Raw genomic sequence first — 19171 nt, 5'->3', positions numbered from 1 at the left:
CGACATGTCCTAGCCGGGTATATCATGCCTGATATGAGACCTTTGTTGCAACCACGGTGCCAGGCTGGCATGGAAGCAATTCGCCAGTCGTGATATACACTGCCGCGAAACACATGGGGTCCCTATCATGATATCTTATCGCGATGGCATCCCACGGTTACGCGTTGGACAACAGTATGTCATGTGCCTTAGAAAATAAAACCCATAGATCTTACAATCACGGTGATTTAACATGCATTCTAACCACGGGTTTGTCATAGATGGTTAACTTGTTGGCATGCATCATGTCTTAGTATTATTCACATCTAAGGAGGCTCATATGTTTATGGATATTGAAGCGCTAAACTGTATCAGAGCGCTTGAACTCGGCAGACGGGGTCACTGGAGGTCAAAGTCAAGGTGCATGGTCACGTGATCACCAGAAAAACAAAGCGTTATATCGCGGTAACGAAAGCAGCACAAACGCAGCACTAACGAATGAAGTGGGTTTCATCGTTTGTGCGGTCTGTAGGGGGGCGCAACTTCACGAAACCTTTACCTTGACTTTAAATATTCAGTAGACTTGAGCGTAACATACCATACGTGCGTGCACGTTCTTCTGGATTTCAGAGGCTGGAGTAAATGCATCGCCCCAAGGGTCATATCATGTGAGGCGCCTTGAGAATAAAAACTGCGAAGGTATTAAAATATTCAGTTCTGAAGATCTTGTTTGATGCTTCATGATGCTTTTAAACTTGTATGAAACCCACGCAAGTAGTATTCTGTTTTCGATGCCAAAAGACACCTAATTTGGAAGTTCTTGTGGGAATTTTAGCTCTGTAAACGTCGTTCACATAAATACTACAAGGCATTTAGAGGTGACCTGTATAGTTATCTGTAAAATGCACATTCGCATCTATCCTTCAATATTATTCATGCATACCAAAACTTGTCATTTGTTTACAGGAGAAATTTTAGAACCTCTCCGTGCTTAACTCCTACAGGTCGAGCATGTATCGAGCTGCTACAAGCAAACGCGTGCTCTTGCGTTACAGAAACACTTGTATTCGGGAAGCCAGGCTGTTCTCCCTAAAACCCAAGATGCCTGTAGCATCTCATGCGTCTTATTTATTAATGGACTGGTCTGGTCATCTACAGGCGGCTTTTTGAAAAACGTAGATATATGCATTTGTTTTGCTAGCATTTGCATTGCATTTGTTCACTAGTTTAAAATGCATATTTACAGCAAAGGAACAGCAAACGTCACTGAATGTACAGGCTCCAATCACAAGGGGGAGACAAAGTACATCCATCCACTTTCAGTAGCAACACAGGGTCAGTGAGTTCATGAGCAAGGCAGGGTCCCCCTGGGACAGGATGACAGTTCATCCCAGTGCATGAGCGCACACACACAAACAGACACACACACAGTCGCAAACGCATGGACTTTGGAAGGGAACGAGAGCCCCTGCAGAAAACCCACACAGCTGGAGATCATGTAAACATCACACAGAAGCTCATCATTTTCATACAATGAAAATAAATCAAACACGTAACATTAAAAATCAAATTATGTAATGTAAACAAGGGGAAAAAAAACTTAAATTACTTTGGATTGATTGGGCAGGCCTAGGATCAGTCAGGTTGGCTATGCCCCTGCGCATCAGGAAGGCTGAGAGCCCCAGTTCGTACTGTTCTTTCGCCACAGCTCACAGGCGCACAGGAGTTGAATGAGGCTGCGTGGTTTCACAAGGCAACAGAAAAGGCGATGGAGCCCAGAATAACAGCACGGGAGTCTTAACAGCAGCAGTGGCAGGAAGTTGACGTTTCTCTGTGCAGCGAGACCAGCGCTCTGCACACTCATTGCAGAATCAGGGCTGCTGCCGAGCACAGACGTTACTGGGCCAACTCGATTTGTTTGACTTGTTTTAGGACAAAGCAACAGCTTCTCCCAGCACACTGCGCTGCAAAGCCAGGGTTGTGGCATTTTCTCAGAAGAGGAAAACTCACTTTAATGTTCAGAGTTTTTCTTTCAATAAAAGTAACAGCTACAGGCATCTGTGCTTGATGGCCACAGCTCCAGGCATGTAGCACGAGAGACTGAGCATGTTTGAAGCTCATTAATCCAGGGAGAGCAATAGAGTAAGCGGCACATGGCCTTCTCCTGTCCTGTCTGGATGTCCACACAGTGGGCAAGAAAACAAAATCAAATTTTTAAAAAAAGAGAGAAACAGGAATAGAAAAGTTGAGCACTTTGTGCTCTAACTCACCTGGACACCCATGCCTAATGCTTATCAGGCCACTGCTGTTGCAAACCTGTCTACAATATTGAGTCGCTGTGGTCCTGCTGAAAGAGCCCCCCTGCTTCACCTGCTGCAGGTGTGTCTCGTAGTCAAGTCTTCACCTGTGCTCACAGTTCACAGCCCTCCCCCTGAACTGCAGGTGATTTCACTTGGTGGTTCACTAGTGTTGCATCCCAGCAAGCATTAGACATGTCCTCTCTACAGCACTGCATCACCTGGCACTCATTCAACATCCTTCTCCATTGTCTTCATCGCTGTAACCACCCTGGCATGTTTAATACAGTTCCAGATCAGTGTAAATTATCCCTGCTCCTCTTCCTTTGAGAAAGAATTTCTGGGTCTCCTTAAATCACTACCTGTTTTTGACCTGGAGGAAAAGGGTTTGCAGCTGTTTACTGAAGTGGTTAATAGGTCTAATTAACTAATTAGGCACTCATTAGCACTCAATTAGAATGGGAACAGGAGACCCACAGTGGAAAATAGAGTTCAGGTACAGAGGGCTGAGGGAATGATGAGTAGTGAACCCAATATTTACACCAATCCAACTTGTTTATAAGATTAAAGTGCTAATTAAGAGGACTGTTTGAATCAGCACTGGTTAAAGTGTCACACAAATACTCAATCATAAATAACAGAATTGACTGCAAGAGCAGCTTGTATAAATGGGTGGGATGGAACTTGACATGGCTAAATGTGTGTAAATGATTAAAAAATAAATGAGCACAAGAGGAAACAAGCACAGACAAAAATGCTAGAAAATGTGTGAGATTAACTTTATTCACTAGTTTTAAATGCATATTTACAGCAAAGGAACAGCAAACGTCACTGAATTTACAGGCTCCAATCACAAGGGGGAGACAAAGTACATCCATCCACTTTCAGTAGCAACGCAGGGTCAGTGAGTTCATGAGCAAGGCAGGGTCCCCCTGGGACAGGATGACAGTTCATCCCAGTGCATGAACACACACACATACTGTCGCAAACGCATGGACTTTGGAAGGGAACGAGAGCCCCTGCAGAAAACCCACACAGCTGGAGATCATGTAAACATCACACAGAAGCTCATCATGGCCATACTTGAACCAGGTCCCAGGAACTGCGAGCTCACTAACCACCTTGCCTTTTTACCACCCTATTAAGGTACATACCTTCCTAATAAATTGGTTGCAAAGTTAACGCATGCTTGTCTCCATCTGAGCACGGCAAACAAATTTTAGCAACAGCAATAGTAAACAGTTGTTAAACAGTTGTCAGTTAAGGATGCAACAGTCATAAATAAACTACACATTTATTAGCAGTTATTATACACACATACAATGGATACATAATACATGATCAATTTTGAAATTATTTGGATTGCATAATCTAGTACTCTGTGAGTAGGAATTAATGTTACAATTACAGTCTGTACAAAACAATTCGAATGCATGGACTTAGAAACTCCATTATATACAGAGATACAGAACCTGTTCAGTGCACTGTTGTCTTTCACGGGTCACAGCTTCTTCCTGTTGACTAGGCTCTATCATGAGAGACTGCAATAACTAAAACGGATGGCTTGGGTGTCTTCAACAGTCTTCTGTCCTGCTTGTCGGATTCTAAAATGTGCACATCATGTACGGCAAAAGGCTTTGTCTTTTAAGGGCTCTTTCTGCTGCAACAAGCTGGCTGGAATATGAACATCTACAGGGATCATCAGAGTCTTCGGTCCAACCCACAGGCAGTGAAATAAGACATCCTGGGAGTGGCTTGTGTGTTGGCAGACTCTGTGTCTGGTTCATAGGCTGATGTGGCTGCTGCTCAGAAGAGGGGCAGCTGGAGACACTATCCCAGGGCAGGACAGGGGAAGGAGGGGGTTTGGGGCAGGAGAGGGCTGTGAGGGGGAGGAGGGGAGGGTGTAGTTAGACCTGGCTGATACCCATGTGAGATTTTGTCCCTTGGTCTTCCTTTCATTTGTAACCCCCTCCAGACTGTCTGATGTGACAGAAGAGGGTCATGGAGAAACACATTCCCAGGACCTGTGGAAAGATGTAGGGAGAGATGGAGCTGAGCCCTGGAAGCCACACTACCTTTCAAGGTCTCTGGTCATAAAAGATGGATCCACAGTCAGGCATCCAGAGCCCACGACCCAAACTGTTTCACGGGACGGGAGACTGTACCTCGATGATGCACAGGATGATGACGGCCACCCCAACGGTGAGGAAGTTGGTCTCAAACCATTCTTTCAGCAGGGTGTAGCAGCCCTGCAGGGGAGAGATGAGGTCAGGGGGACGAGCACACAGAGGAAAGGTGCATTGTACTGTATGTTAGATGAGTTAATGTAAGACATCCAGTCCAGCTATATGTTTCAAGCTGCACTTTTGAGGCATCAGAAATGGGACTAATATACAGTGAATCATTTGGCCACAACTAAGCTCCTACTTACAAACTTGTTCACATCCCCTAATGCATAAACTCCATTCATGAACTGTTCATGAACTATCAGATATAATTAACTAAGGAATATGTGCTCCTCTTTTTCTATTCCTGAATGAACTCCACACCAATTTGGAAATGCAATCTTATTTCTTTTGTCCCATGCTTGTAACATTTGAGTTTGTACCTTGACAATCTTACATCTACATGAGTCTGGTCTTGAACCAAAATATAGGAAAATGAGGAGGCACTGGAAGTCCTCACCTTCTCCCAGTACAGCTGTGTGGAATTCTTGCAGGAGTCAACACAGCATGACGGGGGCACTTGAACTTCGGTCCAATCTTGTCGCCCTTCAACTCCACAGCACTTGAACTGCAGGACAGGAGCAGAATCAGCGATCAGACTCCTGGCAACACTGTGACTCTCACAGAGGCGGAGGCTCGGGCGGAGGGTGTTGTCAGTCAAGAATACATACCCCTGGGGTAAAACTGGTCTTGTTCATCAGCAAAGGCCATTGTACTTTCTGTAGTTTTTCTTTATTTTTTATTCCTTATTAGTTGTTGTTTTGCAATTTTTTTCTTGTTACTTTTGGCTCTTGTTTCCGTTTGTTTTTGTTTTTTAAAGTGTTGTAGCATGTCTTTTTTGGTAAACTACACAATACTATTTGCGACACTGATCCTGTCCGACTTTCTAACTACGTGCCTACTCACACTGGACCACATAAGGAACAGTCGCGCACTGCTTTCTTATACAAGGCAAGCGCTTTTATCATTACTGCCATCCGGCGAAGCGGCTAGCCCCTGCGGTTTCCTCAAAGATGTGCCCGAGGACAACCGTGCAAGAAGAAACCGCCGACCGCGGAGAAGAGGCAAGAGAGGAGGCGTTCGGCAGCGGCTCAGGAGAAGAGGGAGCAGACCACCCTTGCCCTCCATGACCCTTAGCAACACGCATTCCCTAAGGAACAAGATGGATGGGCTTCGGATCAATACCAGAGCGTGCTCCGAGTACCGTGAGGCTTGTTTGGTGATCTTTACTGAGACCTGGCTTCAGCAAGACTTCCCCGACTCTCTTGTGGAAATTGAGGGGTTTTCCCATGTTCGCTCAGATAGAATTGAAACATCTGGTAAAAGCAGAGGTGGTGGTATTTGTGTCTTTGTGAACGATAAGTGGTACAGACAATACTCTGTGAGGAAAATTATCTGCAACAAAAATGTTGAGCTTCTGTGCCTGAGTTTCAGGCCTTTCTGCCTTCCGAGAGAATTCGGTAACATTATTATATGCACTGTTTACGTTCCTCCCAGTGGAAATGCAGCGGCTGCTGATTCTCAGGTAGCCGGTTGTGTACATGAGCAACTCCAGCAGACTTCCAAAGGTGTTTATTTTGGGTGACTTTAACCACTGTAAACTGGAGATGGCATTGCCTGGGTTTGAACAGTATATTAAATGTGGGACGAGAGGGAACAGAGTTGTAGACAAATGCTATGGTAATATAAAACAAGCCTATTCCGCCAAAGCCAAACCACCTCTGTCTAACTCTGATCACAATACTGTTCACCTCATCCCCACTTACTGGACAGCTCTCAAGAGCAGCAAACCTGTCACTAAGACTGTAACTGTATGGACTGATGATAGTATTGAGATGCTGAAAGGGTGTTTCCTTTGCATGGACTGGGAGATATTTCATAGCTTGGGGGTTAATGAGGCAACAGAGACTACATTAATTTCTGTGTGGACAGTGTCATACCCAGGAAAAACATTACAGTGTACCCAAATAATAAACCATATATAACTAAGGATGTGATAGACTGCATCAACTGCAAAAGACTCGCTTTTAAAAACCAGGATCAAGTGCAACTGAAATGACTGCAAAAAGAGCTTAAACTAAAACTCGAATGCAAGGTATCAACACAAGGAGACAATGGAGAGTGACTTTGAAACAATGAACTCCAGGAGGCTGTGGCAAACAATGACAACAGTCACAAACATGAATCCTTCAAATAACAGCTTCCATACAGTGGATGAGCTGGCTAAAGCAAACGAGCTGAACGACTTCTATCTGAGGTTTGAGACACAGGACTTCTCTGGTGCATGTGACAGTATATTCGATACTATTACAGCTGACAGTAGTGCTGGAAGGCTTGTAATAAGTCCGCAGATGACCACACAATCTTTCAGGCACATATCTGCAAAAAAGACAACAGGCCCCGATGGCATCACTGCCTCTCTTTTAAAAAACCGCAGAGGAATTAACACCAGTATGGTGTCCCATCTTTCAGAAGTCAGTTGACTCTCACTCTGTTCCAGCACTGTGGAAAAAAGCAATCATCGTGCCAATACCCAAAAACCCCTGTCCTTCAGAAAACAATCACTACAGGCCGGTAGCACTGACGTCTGTTGTGATTAAATGCTTTGAGAGGATTATGGTATCCATGCTGTGCTCAGAAGTGAACACTGTACTGGATTCATATCAGTTTGCATATAAACACCGGCGGGGCACCGATGATGCAATTATCAACATTATGCATCTTATTCTAAAACACCTTGAGGACCCCAATGCCTATGCTCGGATGCTGTTTGTGGACTTCAGCTCTGCATTTAATATTCTGCAGCCCCATCTATTAATTAGTAAGCTTAAGCAAGTGTCCGTTAACCATAACATTATAAGATGGTACCATTCATTTTTAACAAACCGCATACAGTATGTCAGGGTCAACAAAACTCTTTCCGAGTCACAGTCTATTAGCACAGGTGCCCCACAGGGCTGTGTAAGCTCTCCAGTTCTGTTTACACTTTATACAAATGATTGTATAAGCAGTAGTCAAAGCAACTTCATTTTCAAATTCTCAGATGATACAGCTGTTCTTGGTTTAATGCATAGAGGTAACAGCTCATCTGTATACATGTCAGAAATCAAAAGGTTTGTGCAATGGTATGACAACAATAGGCTAATTTTGAATGCTAATAAAACAAAAGAAGTAGTTTTCGATCCCAGAACAGTTGGTGATCACTCACAGGTAGTAATCCACAACAAACTTATCACTCAGGTTGATTCATTTAATTCATTCAGGTTGAGAGTGTTTGCTCCAAAGTTCAGTTGCGCTTATATTTCCTGCGAAGACTAAGAGTGTTTGGGGTTTAACAGGAATAATGCTACTCTTCTACTGTGCTGTAATCGAGAGCATTATCAGGTATGGTATTTCAGTGTGGTTTGGTAATCTATCAGTTCATTTTAAATCGCAAATTACCCGCCTCATCCAGACAGCTTTGAAGGTCATGGGAGTGAAACAGCACCCCTCCCTGTAGACAATCTTTGAAAAATCCCTAATCAAACAGGCAGGAAAAATTCTATCAGATCCTTCCCAAATCCTCAACTCTGAATATCAACTTTCTTCTGGCAAACATTTTAGAGTTCCCAAATGTAAAACAAACAGATACAGACATTCCTTTGTTCCACTGTCCATTAAAGCTGTCAATGCAAATGTCAAGGATAAACCCAATTTTGACTCTTACAACCCACTTGAGTGCAACATACTTTTGTGATGTGTTATAAATGTTACATGTTGTTATGTGTTATACTCTACATGTGCAATAGAATGATGTGCAATGTTTTTATATTTTTTTTGTAATAGTATAATGTGCAGTGTTTTTCTTCTCTCTTTTTTTTTTGGCATTCTATTCTATTTAAATGTACAGGAGTGCCGGGTGTCCATAAAAAAATTCCCTCAGGTAACAAATCTTATCTTATCTTATCTCTAGAGACTGAGGAATTAATAAAGACCATTATTAACATGGAGCATTACCAAAGGCTGGAGTAGTGTATGAGACTGGAGAATTGCTACAGAGTGTTATTAGGGAGTGTTATAGACTGGGGCAGTGAGTGGGGTGATGGTACAGACTGGAATTTTTATTAGAATGTCTGGCAGGTGTCTGTGCTCACCAGGCTCTGGATGGTGTCCCAGTCATGTTTCGCTGTTATGTTCTTCGAACTGATTATGTCTTTTTTGTATGTCTCTAGACTCTTCTTCAGATCATCCTTGAAGAAACTGTCAATCTGCAGACACAAGAAAACACTTCTTCACAAACTGCCTACCTCCTCAGTTTTTAATAAAAATTCTGAATCTTGATTTGCTTTTGCATGTAAAAAGGGGGTGTCCTGAGTGGAAGAGATGTTGAGTAGGGGGGTACCCATCCTTTTCTGCTGGGATGGAAAATCAAAGACTGACGTGCTTTGCCCAGGTCTCTGGCCACAGCCCTTTAAGATCTGCCCTGACTTCGCTGTCTTGCTCTCTGCACTCTGCTCTCACATGTTGCACTCAACTTGGAAAGGTACAGGGCCAGAGCCAGCTGCCTGTCCCAACCCCAGCCCCAGCCCACTATACTCACTCCTTCTCCAACCCCAGCCCCAGCCTACTATACTCACTTCCTTCTCCAACACCAGCACCCAGCCCACTATACTCAGATCCTTCTCCAACCCCAGCCCCAGCCCACTATACTCTCATCCTTCTCCAACACCAGACCAGCCCACTATACTCACATCCCTCTCCAACACCAGCCCCCAGCCCACTATACTCTCATTCTTCTCCTACACCAGCACCCAGCCCACTATACTCTCATCCTTCTCCAACACCAGACCAGCCCACTATACTCACATCCTTCTCCAATACCAGCCACTATACTGTCACTATACTGTCATCCTTCTCCAACCCCAGCCCCAGGCCACTATACTCACTTCCTTCTCCAACCCCAGCCCCAGCCCACTATACTCACTTCCTTCTCCAACCCCAGCCCCAGGCCACTATACTCACTTCCTTCTCCAACACCAGCACCCAGCCCACTATACTCACATCCTTCTCCAACCCCAGCCCCAGCCCACTATACTCACATCCTTCACCAACACCAGCCCCAGCCCACTATACTCTCATTCTTCTCCTACACCAGCATCCAGCCCACTATACTCTCATCCTTCTCCTACACCAGCATCCAGCCCACTATACTCTCATCCTTCTCCAACACCAGCCCCCAGCCCACTATACTCTCATTCTTCTCCTACACCAGCACCCAGCCCACTATACTCTCATTCTTCTCCTACACCAGCACCCAGCCCACTATACTCTCATCCTTCTCCAACACCAGACCAGCCCACTATACTCACATCCTTCTCCTACACCAGCATCCAGCCCACTATACTCACATCCTTCTCCAACACCAGCCCCAGCCCACTATACTCTCATCCTTCTCCAACACCAGCCCCAGCCCATTATACTCACTTCCTTCTCCAACAGCAGCCCCCCCAGCCCACTATACTCACTTCCTTCTCCGACAGCAGTTCCCCAGCCCACTATACTCACATCCTTCTCCAACACCAGCCCCAGCCCACTATACTCTCATCCTTCTCCAACACCAGCCCCAGCCCATTATACTCACTTCCTTCTCCAACAGCAGCCCCCCCAGCCCACTATACTCACATCCTTCTCCAACACCAGCCTCAGCCCACTATACTCTCATCCTTCTCCAACACCAGCCCCAGGCCACTATACTCACTTCCTTCTCCAACACCAGCCCCAGCCCATTATACTCACTTCCTTCTCCAACAGCAGTTCCCCAGCCCATTATACTCACTTCCTTCTCCAACAGCGGTTCCCCAGCCCACTATACTCCGTGACCACCCCCTCCCAAGCAGGGGCCCCAGTCCACTCACGTCCTTCTCGAAGACCAGCAGCAGGATTGCCATGGCCAGCTCCACAAGCATCAGCAGGAACAGCAGGATGAAGAACTGCAGGCAAACAATTAAATAATTAAACTGGTTACCCTTGCAGACAGCTGAGCTACACTCACAGGGAGCTCACAGGCCCAGGATGAGTGGGAACAGAGGATTGCACTTGGGCCAGCACTTGGCTCCCTATTGATTCTGCATGTGCCAGGGTGAAGTTTAATTCCCCCACTCAAATCCTGTCGGTACTCACCGAGATGAGCAGGCAGCGGTTCTCCTTCAGGGCTCCCAGGAACCCCAAGAAGGAGACGCAGGTGACGATGGTGCCAGTGATGACTAGTGTGTTGGCAATGTTGATGGAGGGCAGCGAGGGCACCAGAGTGGAGAACTTAGAGCTCATCATGAGGTAGATCCCAAACCCCAGCACGAAGCTGCCACACAGCTGGAGACACACAACAGTTGCACACAGGTTACAGGCCTGGGCTGCTGGGCTAACAGCAGTGTCAGGGATCAGGGGTTAAACCCTCATGGCAAGAGAGACACACACAGGTTACAGGTCTGGGCCACTGGGTGAGCAGGGGGGTTGGGGGTCAGGGGTGAAACTCTCAGGCCACACACAGTGAAGGGCCAGTGAAGTTCTATTAGACATGAACAGTACAGTACACTTGTGCCACATTTAGTGGTGAACCTCCAGGCAGAGGTGAAGTGTAAACCAACTACAATGTGTCTTCAACTGGACAGTAGTCTCTCTTTTAAAAAACAAATTACATGCACTCATATTCCAGCCATTGTTAATCACACACAGAGAGAAGTGCTGAAGCCTCTCTTTCTTGTGGAAGATGTCCTGTCAACTCAACAGACACAAAGACTAAATGAAATGTTGCCCAAATACGACAGCTTACCCAGCACAAGAAATTGAAGGCACACAGAGTGTACTTCAGGCAGTTCAGGCAACGCTGGGTCATTTTTCCTCAGCAGCTCTCCCCCTGTGAGAAAAAGAGGCAGGTTGAGCAGAGAGAGTGAGGCTGGGTGGCCCAATCAGCCGGTGTGCAGCAGTGTGCAGGAGGCTGGCGTGTAGGAGTGTGGGCGCTGTGGGCGTTGTCTCTGGCAGCAGGCTGCTCCTGTGTGCGTTCTCCTACTGTCGGTAGAGCTCAAGGGGTCTTGCGCTCTGCAGGCAGTGAGCAGTGAGGTGTTTCAACCGCTTGCAGGGTGTTAGAGGTGCACTTGTCCTGAGAAGCACGCCTCCATGTCACTCCTTTCTCACGGCAGGTCGAGCTACCCATAATAACACAAGAAGCCACTTCCGGCTGTCATTTCCTGGATGAGCTTCCGCACAAAAGGGCTGACGAATGCGGTCCACCCTGCAGCACTGACGCCACAGTGTGATGGAGCACGGAGAGCGAGGGCGATGTGTAGACGCCACTGTGAGACAGACACCACTCAGGGTCCTTCAGCTTTGATCCGTGCCCATATTCCTGGTGGGCAGCTGTCTGCTCCTGTCTCCCTATCCTCTCCTTCCCAGCAAATATAGCATCAGAGCTGTCAGCCTCAGACCTCAACAGACAAGGACTCCTTCAGGTGAACCATTTCTAACCCATTACTTCCCCTTTCAGGAATGAACTGTGGCCCAGAAGAACCTCACCCAAGCAGATCAACACACATCTGAATTTTTAAACAACAATGCAAACTAAAATGTGGGGAGAGGATAGTGATCCAGGATCTACAGTAACCTGGCCTTCAGCTCTCCTGAATCCACTCCTCCTCATGGCCCTGCACCAGAGCTGACTCACTTTAGCCACCCGGCACCCTTGGGCCACTTGTCCTGCCTCACATAGGCTCCTGGTCTCCGTTTCCACATACCTCCACAGCTTTCACTTGTGCCCTCTAGTTTGTGTCTCACTCTTCATACTGAGAAAATCCACTTTCTTGACTTGTCAGTCCTTCAAAAATTGTGATATTGTTCTCTGGTCAAGACTAAAATTATTCAGTTGTTTTAGCCTTCTGGTGTAGAAAACTCCCTTCAGACTAAAGAGACTCAGTTCCTTCAGCCTGTCAGTGTGGGACACTCCCTTCAGACTAAAGAGACTCAGTTCCTTCAGCCTGTCAGTGTGGGACACTCCCTTCAGACTAAAAATTCAGTTTCTAGTTTGTCAGTTTAGGACATTCCCTTCAGACTGAAGAGACTCAGTTCCTTCAGTTTGTCAGTGTATTTCATTAAGCCCTGGAATGCTGGAATGTAACTGGTTGCTCTTCACTGGCTTCTCTCATTTCTGATTCCAGACATGCTCTATCTTTTCTGAAAGTACAAAATATTCTAAATGAGACCTTTCTAGTGTGTACAATGTTAACATAGGAAGCCTTTGATTTAAACTATATGTGTTTGACCAGGTATTCCAACATTTTGTTTGTCTTTTTAATTGCTTCCTGACATTATATAAGATGTAAATGAATTCTGTACCTAAACACCTAAGTCTTTTTCATTAGTAGCTTCTTCTATCTTGATGTTTCCTATATTCTATTATAGTTTGTGTTCTCACTACTTGCTTCAAAATTCAAGACTGGAAAAACAACTGGCAGAAGGTGATTAATGTAGACAAGTACAGAGTAATACATGTGCATATCATAAACAAGCTACAGTATAAATACAAACTTAAGTTGATATCTTTTAATGTACTGTATTATGATTTAGGATATTAGTATTTTCTCATCAGGCTTTAAAAATGTGACAACATGAAAATGTGGACCAATATCCTAATGGATAAGCCAGTGACTTCACATTATTGTTATTAGTGTCAGCATGTTGTTCAGTCTCTACTCTCTGTTCACCCCTGATTCAATTATAGTATCAGCACCAGAACACAGAGGATCAGTCTCTGTTCTCACTCTTAAAGGTCAACATTTAAAGACTCAGCAGCTCCTGACTGGAAACAAAAATGCACTAGAAACTTAGGAAAATGATGATTCTGCAATTGACAATACTGCAGATTCAATATATTTAAGGAACAAACCTACTTTCTGCTGCATGTATGAATATGCTTACAGAAACTATTGCACAACACAAACTCCAAGAACCTCTTGCTTGCTCAGAGGCAGTGAGAAACTCGTCAGCGTCCCTCTTTGAGCATGATGGCAGTCCTCATGACCTATTCAATATTTAGACCTGAAAGTGTTTTTAAACTGCTGATTTTCTCTACAGGCTGCGTTGCTTGGTTTGACTCAGTGCAGTGATCTGACACAGTGAGCGCTATATAGAAATACATCTGATGCTTTTTCACAGGGACGTACAAAGACAGCACTCAAACACAGCCTCTGCACTGACAGATGAGGGTCTCGGGACAGATAATATCACACTCCAGCAGTTGTGCGGGCTCCGTGTTTACAGGAGGGACGGAGTGTTTGATTTGACAATAAGTGGCAGGAACGTTTTTGGCGTCACCTCTCTGGCACCGCACCAGCTGGCCAGGAGGAGCCGGAGAGTGGAGCGCCCTCCTTGGAGCTGCGGAACTGTGTGCCCGCACCATGTCAGGACTGTCATCAGGTCAGCTGGCAGCAGCGCCTCAGGTCCTGCGAACCCCACTCCCCTGACAGGCCCTGTGCTGCTTGAGCTCTGTCATGCAGACAATACTGAGAAGCTTGGTGCCTTTGTCTGAGCTGCAGCACCTTTGTGATCGTCTGCTCCAGAGCTGCGACAGAGCAGAGGCCGGTCTCTGGACCAGCGTGGCTCTCGCAGGCTCAGCTACTGAAGTATCAGGCTTTCACAACCCTGAACCCCCAACTCCTTGGTCATTCCAATTATTTCAGGAGCTGGAAAAATTCAACACTTCTGCCCATCTGAGTCGCACACCTTCTGTTCTGGCACTGCTGTGAAACAACGGCCTAAGAGGGCCTTAAAAGATGAACTGTACTGAGATGAGGCAGTGATTGATCAAGTTAATTCTGAGTCTCAGACCAGAGAGCAGCCCCACCTGCTCTGAGACTGTCAGCACCCCATACAGGTGCCACACAGGGAGGAGAGACGATAACTATTACTGCAGTTATTCAGGAAAAAATAAATTCAATATGGATTAAAATTTTCTACCTTGATTATTTTTTAAAAAGCTTGGGGCCACTAATTTAATTACTATTTTCTACCTCCTAGATCCTGAATCAACTCAACTGGGCCACCTTATTCCCCATGTGGGCATGGGTAAGAGATGGAGGACTGGCACACTTTACTCCATACTGGCGCACCACGAGCCCTGGTATGGTATGGCACACCTGGACGAGTGACGATCCAACAGCTCCCATCGCTACAGGGGCTCCTGTGCCACAGCAGGGCCACTCTGGCCACCCCAACCTCATAGAGCATGCTGGCCGAAGACATGGCCCAGGCGTCACCTGTCTGCACTGAAGGGCTCAGCCTGGAGAGTGACTGTGACAAGCTCTCCCTCAGTGTTAGGGTGAGACCTGGCCTTGACCCCACTGCGCACCTCGGACAATGACAGGTAACAGCTGCCCACATCCTGAGACTCACTCAGCTGATTCAGCCTCGCTGGAACACAGACCGCCCCCGGCAGCCTGGCCCACTCATAGCCCAGCCACAGTATTTTGTCTGTTTCTTTCTTTTTCGATCACCTCCTGGAAATGAGAGCCATGTGTTGCAGTCTTTTTCTAAATTTCCTCTTTGTTGCATCATGGGAACTACTCCTACTGATTCACAAAGGTGACTTGAATCGGTGTTTTTCAGATTGAATCATTTGAGATTTTGTTACGGATCGCAGACTACAGACAGCCAATCGGACCGAGCCTGGCTTGAATGAACTCTGTGTGTCATGGCTGTCTCGAGCCATATCGCACAGGCTTCTAGTGTGAGCCCTCCATTTCCTCTGTCAGCAGCTCTGAGGAAACAGACCTCTTTTGTAACTGTGGTAAACTAGTCAGTTCTGCTCCAAAGACCTTGTGGGAAATGTGACAAGGTTCCTCTTTTGAAACAGGTGTTCGATCTTGCTCCTTGCCCTGTTCTCAAATCATGGTAACCCTTTAAAGTGCTCATTTCTAAAGACACTGAAAAATTTGCTGCTTAGGCTAAATGACTTAATTCCCGCCCTGCAGTAGCTCAGTAGAAGAGCTGACTGAACCGATATTCTATACTGACCAAACACTTTCTCTTGACTAAAGTTTCTGAATATCAGGGACCGGTGAAACGGGTCAATGTGAATCTCCATGACCATTTTTTATGATGCGGTCATAAATCTCTTCTTGGTACAAAAGATTTCACTAAATGCAGGTACCAGGCTTTGGATATTCTGCGGCTGGACACTCTGAAATAAATGACACAGGAGAGGCTCCATATCAATGTTCTAATCCTCTAACTACACAGCTTCGAGAACAACATCCTCAGCAAGCCACAATAAGAAACACACACAAGCCTTCCAGTCATGGCTGTGACACCGCGCAGCGCGGCGAGTGCCGAAGACACGAAAACTGATCGCAGGCCGGAGAGCTGGGCCACTGGAACACACTCAGTCCAGCTCCTAATGCCCAGAATGAGGGTTCACACTCCCGAAGCGCGCTTACCTGGACAATCTGACGGTGCTCTTTCTGTCGCCTTGAGAAGCAGAGGCAAGTCCCCCGGTGGCCTCTGTTCGCCTGTCACAGAATGTCAGCGCGGAGCACACTACTGCAAAATTACAGCTCACCCCTGAGTGAGTCACCGTCTTAAAGATCCCCTCCCCTGGGTGTAGGCAGTGCAGCGCAGGGGTGGAGCCTAGCTGAGAGTGGAGGCGGAAAGTTTCTGATCTTCACTTTGCTTTTGTCTCTCTAGAGGGGAAACGTCAGCACTGTGTCAAAACGTAAGAGCTTAAACAACACTGCAGAGCCTAAAGAGCAAGAGACATTCCTTCCCCTGTGCCAGCCTAGAATACTGGCCTTACCACCATTGCATTGTTGGCATGGGTGACATGGGCATTGTCATGGTTTGCCCACAGCTGGCATCACACTTCAAAAGGCCCCTCTTTACTTTACCATGATTTCATTGTGCTTTACTACAATTTCCTCTGCTTTTACCAGCATTATCCGGAGCAGCAGACTTTCAGAAAGGGAGACCGCTAGTGGAACTCCCTTGCTCAGAGATGTCAACAATACAAGTGGAACCCGGAGGGATAGGAGCCTAGAGCCTGGAGCAGGCTTACCTGCCCTCACTGCACAGGGGGTTTTCTTATGCCAAACAACATGTCAACAACAGCCCCCCCAGCTGCTCATGTCTGAAACGCAGTGCTGTTTTCTCAGAGAGACACCCGTCACCTGATGTACCAGGCGCTTGTGTGGCCCCGAGTACAAGACCACTGCCCTGAGGCCTGCAGTTTCTCAAAGGAAGTGCAACATCCTGTTCAAGCCAGCTTCCCTAAATCTGGACCCTTTTTCTACTCTGTACGACGTGCATTTGCACCGTTTTGCTTTCGCAAGGGACCAAGGAGGGGAAATGTGTGTTTTCTGAGCTGTGATGTTTGCTGTTTGCTTGTTTTTACGGTACACAAGCTAAAAATGAAAGGTAAGTGCTCTCTGCTTTCCCCTTCCAGGCTGACCATCTGATCTAGGTTGACTGTTAGCTTCATGCCCATCTCCCTGTCCCACATTCCAAGTGCGTGCCCTGACTCCCTCAATTTATGGAAAATCTTAGAGAGGGAATGTTGCTATTGTCAGAGAAGTCAGAGGTCAGAGATCAGAGGTCAGGTCAATCATTTATCATTCATTTCATGGCACAAGCAGACATTTTGGATTTCGCCACTGAATAAGGATTCAGGCAGTATTTGCTGCTTCAGTACAATCATTGAGCTTCGTAAAAGGACTAGTGTTTACACTGTCAAGAAACAGATATCAGCTTCCCCTCTTGAGCTCAGTAAGAAACTGGAATGCTATTTTGGTTCTGCTGATGTTCACTTGCACATGTAAACCTAAATGGAAGTGAAATATTCATGTTTATGGGCAGCATATTGTAAGACGTTAAACATTTTGAGAACTGAAGGGAGCCAGAAGATTGAAGGTGAAGAGAACTCTTCAAGCTCTGCAACTGCTCAGCTGCGAGGCTGGCTTTAACGGTGAATGAGTGAGCTGTGTTGTTTACTACCGGCCATTTCTGACCCTTGTGCTTCAGAAAGCTGATGTCCCCACAGTGCTATCTGAGCTACCCACTTCCTCTTGACAATGACAAGGGAAATGGCACTTCGCTGTCTTTTATCTTCCTGCCTCATTCAGAGAGTTTGAAAATGACCCTGTCTTTACTGAGAAACAGACTTTTTCATTCTTGCATTGTCTGAAAACACAGCTCATCTCGTTCTAAGAAAGGGGAAACTTTATTTTATTTTCTAAAAAACCCAAAATAATTGATGACCTCATCTGTAGGAGGTGTCAGGGAAATTCCAGTTAATTTTTAGCTCTGTTGTAATAATCCTCATGTAATAATAATACTTTCTATTTCTAATAATCTCATTTTATCTGTATTTTAAAGTGCTGCACCAAACCAAGCAGATGAGAACCCTCAATCCATAGGTCTCCTTTAAATTGCCAATCTCTACCGATTTTGAACTATTTCATTATGACCAATGAAGCAGAGAGATTTTGCAATTTAGTCATTTAGAGGTCATCTGGGACCAAACTATTCACCTCCAGGGTTAGGAGTTCTCTTAATTGAGAAGATTACTTGCTTAATTGATTGTTAACTTACTTTTATAATGTAAAAAATATTATACATTTTTTATTCTTACACGAAATACTGCTATTTACACTTTTCAGTTTAGAAAACTGTTATCACTGTACTTGACAGTTTTCACTTAAGTTTTCAGAAGCCATTATTTGGTAGCTCTGTGACGAAGGATCTGCACCTGTGGCTGGAAGGTTGTCAGTTCAAATCCCACAGCAGTCAGAGGAATCCTACTCCATTGGGCCCCTTAGTAAGGCCCTTAACCCCAACTGCTCCAGGGGTGCTGTATAAATGGCTGACCCTGCACTTTGACCCCAAACTTCTCCTACTCCCCATCTGTGTTCCTCATGGAGAGCAAGCTGGGGTATGAGAAAAAGAAATTCCTAATGCAATAAATTGTATATGGTCAATAAAGTGATCTTATTTTATCTAGTGTTCCCCATCTTCAGAAGCAGGTGTCTCATGAGCCTAGGACTAGAGCTCTTCAGCTCCAGTGTTGAAGTTGGAAGCCCTGTCTGTTCCACAGTCATGTCACTACACAGCACACTGTCCCCCCTAGACCATGGGTATATACTTCATCAGTAAATCCTTTCATAACAAGGAGACCAACTGTTTATTTTGCAGGAAGCCAATATAATCTGCACAGTACTGGAAATATTCTCTCAGACCTTAGTCTTCCAAGGTCAACCAGCCATGTTGGAATAGGGATCTACAACACAAGCTCACTCTCAAGTGAAGATGGAAAGCAGGGATCCAGACTATTTAATTAATTTACTAGGAGGTTGAAACAAATTAAAACTTCTCAAGGTAGAACTCCTCAAACATGAAACAGCACTACAATTTTGGTTGCTGCACACTGTTAAACATCAACAATTCCCTCTTCTCAAGCCTGCTCCCAAACCTCAACAGCACCCTTTTATCCAAGTAGCCCATGTGCCACTTCCCAAATTCCAATCAATCATCCTGATCAAACACAGGTGAGCTCTTCACAAAGGTGAGTTCCCACAGCAGCCTCTAGTGGTGGCTCCTGGTCACTGCTTCTTTCCAAGGCAGTCTACACCCTGCCCTTATAATAGACATTGGACA

General features: G+C 45.7%; 1 protein-coding gene across 1 annotated transcript; it reads right to left on the bottom strand.

The window, feature by feature from the left end:
- Positions 1–3041: 3041 nt before the first annotated feature.
- LOC148658879 (leukocyte surface antigen CD53) lies at positions 3042–16121 on the bottom strand. Its single transcript, XM_088640592.1, has 8 exons — positions 15964–16121; positions 11310–11393; positions 10661–10849; positions 10396–10470; positions 8635–8748; positions 4962–5069; positions 4442–4525; positions 3042–4300 (listed from the first exon to the last, which is right to left on the bottom strand). The coding sequence occupies exons 2-8, from the start codon at positions 11370–11372 to the stop codon at positions 4232–4234; spliced, it is 702 nt and encodes a 233-aa protein (XP_088496718.1). The 5' UTR covers positions 11373–11393; positions 15964–16121; the 3' UTR covers positions 3042–4231.
- Positions 16122–19171: the final 3050 nt, after the last annotated feature.

The sequence above is a fragment of the Lepisosteus platostomus genome, chromosome 7 (genome assembly GCF_059453375.1).
Source record: "Lepisosteus platostomus isolate fLepPlt1 chromosome 7, fLepPlt1.hap1, whole genome shotgun sequence".
NCBI classification, from domain to species: domain Eukaryota; kingdom Metazoa; phylum Chordata; class Actinopteri; order Semionotiformes; family Lepisosteidae; genus Lepisosteus; species Lepisosteus platostomus.
This window is presented reverse-complemented; position numbering and strand designations above follow the sequence as displayed.

What these genes read in the sequence shown, in the direction of transcription:
- LOC148658879 (XM_088640592.1), bottom strand. Translation starts at nt 11,372, where the DNA reads ATGACCCAGCGTTGCCTGAACTGCCTGAAGTACACTCTGTGTGCCTTC. An exon ending in TGCTGGTCTTCGAGAAGGAC is followed by an intron (nt 8,749 to 10,395) that starts GTGAGTGGACTG and finishes TTGTGTCTGCAG; the next exon opens with ATTGACAGTTTCTTCAAGGA. An exon ending in CACAGCTGTACTGGGAGAAG is followed by an intron (nt 4,526 to 4,961) that starts GTGAGGACTTCC and finishes TCTCCCCTGCAG; the next exon opens with GGCTGCTACACCCTGCTGAA.